We start from the raw sequence: 3710 nt of genomic DNA on the forward strand, positions 1-3710 counted from the left end.
TGTGCACCACCGCGGTGCAGCAACTGCAATATTCAAGGTCATACTAGGGTCAGCTGCCCAAACAGATAGGCAATTATTTTATGTGTATATAGCTTCAATTTAGGGGCGTTGTGGTGAGATAACTAGATATTTAATATAATAGGCGTTGGTTGGTGGCCCGCTCGGTGTCCTGGCCCGCTCGGTGTCCGATTACGTTAGTCCGTAGATGGTAGCAGTATACTCAGTAGCCAATATATGCCATACTACTCTGTACTGCAGATCTATCATTTATCACATCATCTATTATTAAAATCTATTATTAAATCTTTGGGCCCTTACTACTTCTATAGAGACTACGCTTGCCTAGATACTTACTTAGATTTTAGGTAAATGGTAGGCAGATCGAATGGTAGGCAGATATAGTAGAGAATAGTAAGTATGGCTCTAAGAACTTCGATAGCTGTCAGCATATGCCTATTTATATATATCTAATAATATAAATTCAGACTCGCCTGGATTCTAGGGGATGGTAGATGATCAAGAAAACAAAGGGGGGAGAAGATATGGAATAACTAACATAACTAGGCCAGATAACGTATTTCACTACCGAGTGAGACACCCCCACCGAGTGAGACACCACCCGCCAATTCCTGCCCATGGGCTAAATAGAAGGGTCTTTATCAACCAAAAAATTGCATTTCTATATAAAAATTAATTAATAAGTGGATTAGGACATCTAACTCTAGTATGTCCCTGAATATGGCAATTAGAACACTGCGGGGGCGCTCGTACGCGCGGTCCAACTGCAGAAAGTGCTGGATCTATAGGAAGTGCATCTTGAGCTTCATAGATCTTATTCTCATGCTGGAATCGCTCTAGGCCCTCCTGAAGAGATGGACCCTCTGCAATAGCTAGCTGTCTACTAGAGCGCTTCCACTTTTGACCTTGCCATTCATTATCAGCGCGAAATTTATGTATTTCTTCACGCGCAAGAACAAGCTCATTAAGAGCTAATTCATGACCTTTAATAAGCTTGTCTAAGCGCGTTTCTAGCAAAGAAGAAGGGCTCTGTGTACGCGCCCTAAGCAGTTTTCTTGCTGCAGATGCCTGCTTCTCTAGCTGCCTAGCGGTATATGGTGTTTTAGGCGCTGAATCAGTTGACCGACTGCCTGGTGGTGTAGGGGTCTTTAGTTGAATATTCAACTGACTGAGCACCCTATCTGGATTGAATGGAATAAGACCAGCCTCTGCAAAGCTATTCTGGATAGTCTCCGCTTTAAAAGCTTTTCCGCAAGCTTCTGGAAAGATCTTTAGGAAATCAAGCTTGTCAATGTAATTGATTCCTAAGTGTGCTTTCTGCTCCACTAAGCTCCTGTACGCCTTTTTTAAAGGCGCAAAACAGCCCACATCCAGAGGTTGAAGCTTGTGGGAAGAATGAGCTGGCATGCAGATAGGAATAATGTTATTGTAACGACGGGCCTAGGACTTCGTAGGCAGAGGGCCGTTGGGTTTATCTTGAGGACAGAAGACAAGGAGAAAGATAGATAATGAGTCGTTACTAGCAATGCTAACTCTAGGATTGCTATTTGAGTTGACCACACCGGTCCTAATCCCCATGGTTAAGGAGCGTCCTTATATACATGATTCCTGACTACCATTCTGACTACCATTCTATGGTAGTCCTCCATGGTAGTAACTACCATCTTGACTACCATCTCATGGTAGTCTGTTATGGTAGTGACTACCATTCCGACTACCATCTCATGGTAGTTCCTTATGGTAGTTCCACGTGACCAAGAGTATTTATCCAGCGGGGTAACTCCCATCCTCATGCAAGTCCATGCTGATCATAACACTACCCCCCCCCTTCTAGCTTTTCGTCCCGAAAAGTATTTAAACTGTGCCAATTTCCTAATTCTTGGTGCCGTATTTTCTTTCTGTAAGTTCTTTCACCATGCCTCCCAAGCATAATCATTATCGCGAGTTTGGTCGTCAGGCTGATCACATTGAACAGAATGGTTCCCCTGTTGAACATCCTTGTCAATATTGTTATTCTCATCATCTTCCTTGCATCATGGATTCCAAGAGTCGCAACTGTTCGTCTTGTACCCGTTGTGGTCGGAAATGTAAGAAGTGATTCCATAGTGATAAGGAGTGGAATGATCTTAGCTGTTCTGAGGAACAAATCAACGCTCAGTTAGAGGAGGTGGAGAACCAGATTGAGCTTCTTATGGCAAAGATTAAACACTTGCGCAAACAGTGTAAGTTTCTTAAGGAATGTGGGTTGAGAATGTTGGATCATGATACTGCTGTGATGGACAAGTTGAATGAGGATGATCCCTTATCTGCCGAAGATCTTGCCAAGTTGGAACACCTAGCCAATGAATATAAGGGTCACCCGCAATCTGGGAATTCCTTGGTGCCGGGTGACCCACAGCCTCTTGAGGGGCTTTCTCCAGGTTTCATTGCAGAGTTCCTAGCCTCCAGAAATTCTGAGCAGGAGGCTTCTGGTGGTTCCCAAAGATCTTAATGGGATATCCCCTGTGGACGTTCCTTCTTGGATCGGCCTCTTCTCTTTTGGTGTGACAGGTCTTCTGGTTTTGGGCGATCCGGGTTTCAAAGGTGGAATTCTTTGAGGAGTTTCTTGCACCCACCGCAGTTTTCTATGGGTTGCCAAGAATTCTCAAAGTCATCATAACCCTTCCATTTCAAAAGGTACATGAACTGCCCATTAATTATGCCACTGTCTAACACTTTTTCTACCTCATAGTCTTGATCATCATCTGGATTCTCTGGTAGAATCTCTTCAGTCTTGGTGATCGGTTGGGCGTTCTCTGGCGCTGGTTCCAATAATGATATATGGAAAACTGGGTGTATCCGCATAGTATCTGGCAATTTGAGGCAGAAATTGACCTCTCCTTTCTTTTCTTCAATTTCAAATGGTCCAATCTTCTTAAAATCCAATTTGTTATTCGGCCTTTTTGTTTTCACATTCTTTCAGAGGAGATATACTTTATCTCCTGCCTTTAGTTCTGGTCCCTTCTTATGGTGCTGATTATAGTACTTGGCGGTTCGGTATGCAATAAACTGAATATCTAGATTCAATTGTTGGTGAAGCTCTTGTAGCTGGTCGGCTCGGAGGATTCCTTTCTGTGCCAGGACCTTGTCTGGTTTTGGTTCCTGGTAGGCCGACAGTTCAAACCTGTAGTTGGCATAGAACAGTGACTCCTGGGTAGTCTCATTCTTGGCGCTGTTATATGCAAACTGGGCCATAGGTAAAAGTTCCACCCAGTTGTCTTGTTGGTAGTTAATGTAACAGTGCAGGTACTGTTCCAGGGTCTGATTCATCCATTCTGTCTGTCCATCAGTCTGAGGGTGAGCTGTAGTAGAGAGCTTATGCTTGGAGCCAAGTTGGCGGGTCAAGGTTTGCCAGAATCCTGAGGTAAAGAGCTTGTCTCTGTTGGACACAAATTCTTCTGGCATTCCATGATTCCCAAAAATGATCCGCAGGAAGGTGTATGCCAATTCTTCCACATTAGATAACTTCTTGTATGGTAAAAAGTAGGCATACTTGGTGAGTCTGTCCACAATGACCAAGATGGAGTCATATATTATTCCTGTCAGAGGCTCTTTGGACGCAGGTAGATCTGTAATGAAGTCCAGCAATATGGATTGCCAGGGCCTCTCTGGTGCATCCAGGTTCTGTAGGAGCCCATATGGTGCATATCACA

The 3710-nt window shown here is 43.9% G+C and overlaps 2 protein-coding genes across 2 annotated transcripts in view; one reads left to right on the forward strand and one right to left on the reverse strand.

The window, feature by feature from the left end:
• Window positions 1-2269: 2269 nt before the first annotated feature.
• VTN00DRAFT_3705 (uncharacterized protein) lies at window positions 2270-2755 on the forward strand (the record flags this gene model as incomplete). Its single annotated transcript, XM_069430052.1, has 3 exons — window positions 2270-2398; window positions 2569-2694; window positions 2750-2755. 3 exons carry the CDS (start codon window positions 2270-2272, stop codon window positions 2753-2755), a joined length of 261 nt encoding a protein of 86 aa, XP_069289226.1.
• A 221-nt stretch (window positions 2756-2976) lies between these two features.
• The window catches only part of VTN00DRAFT_3706 (uncharacterized protein), a gene marked incomplete at both ends in the record, with an annotated part of 1207 nt that continues 473 nt past the window's right edge, over window positions 2977-3710 (reverse strand). The window contains one exon of the mRNA XM_069430053.1: window positions 2977-3626. Within this exon, the coding sequence (XP_069289227.1) occupies window positions 2977-3626 (650 nt within the window). The remainder of the gene's footprint in view (window positions 3627-3710) is intronic.

This window comes from Thermoascus crustaceus (genome assembly GCF_041956765.1).
Source record: "Thermoascus crustaceus strain CBS 181.67 unplaced genomic scaffold VTN00scaffold_2, whole genome shotgun sequence".
NCBI classification, from domain to species: Eukaryota; Fungi; Ascomycota; class Eurotiomycetes; order Eurotiales; family Thermoascaceae; genus Thermoascus; species Thermoascus crustaceus.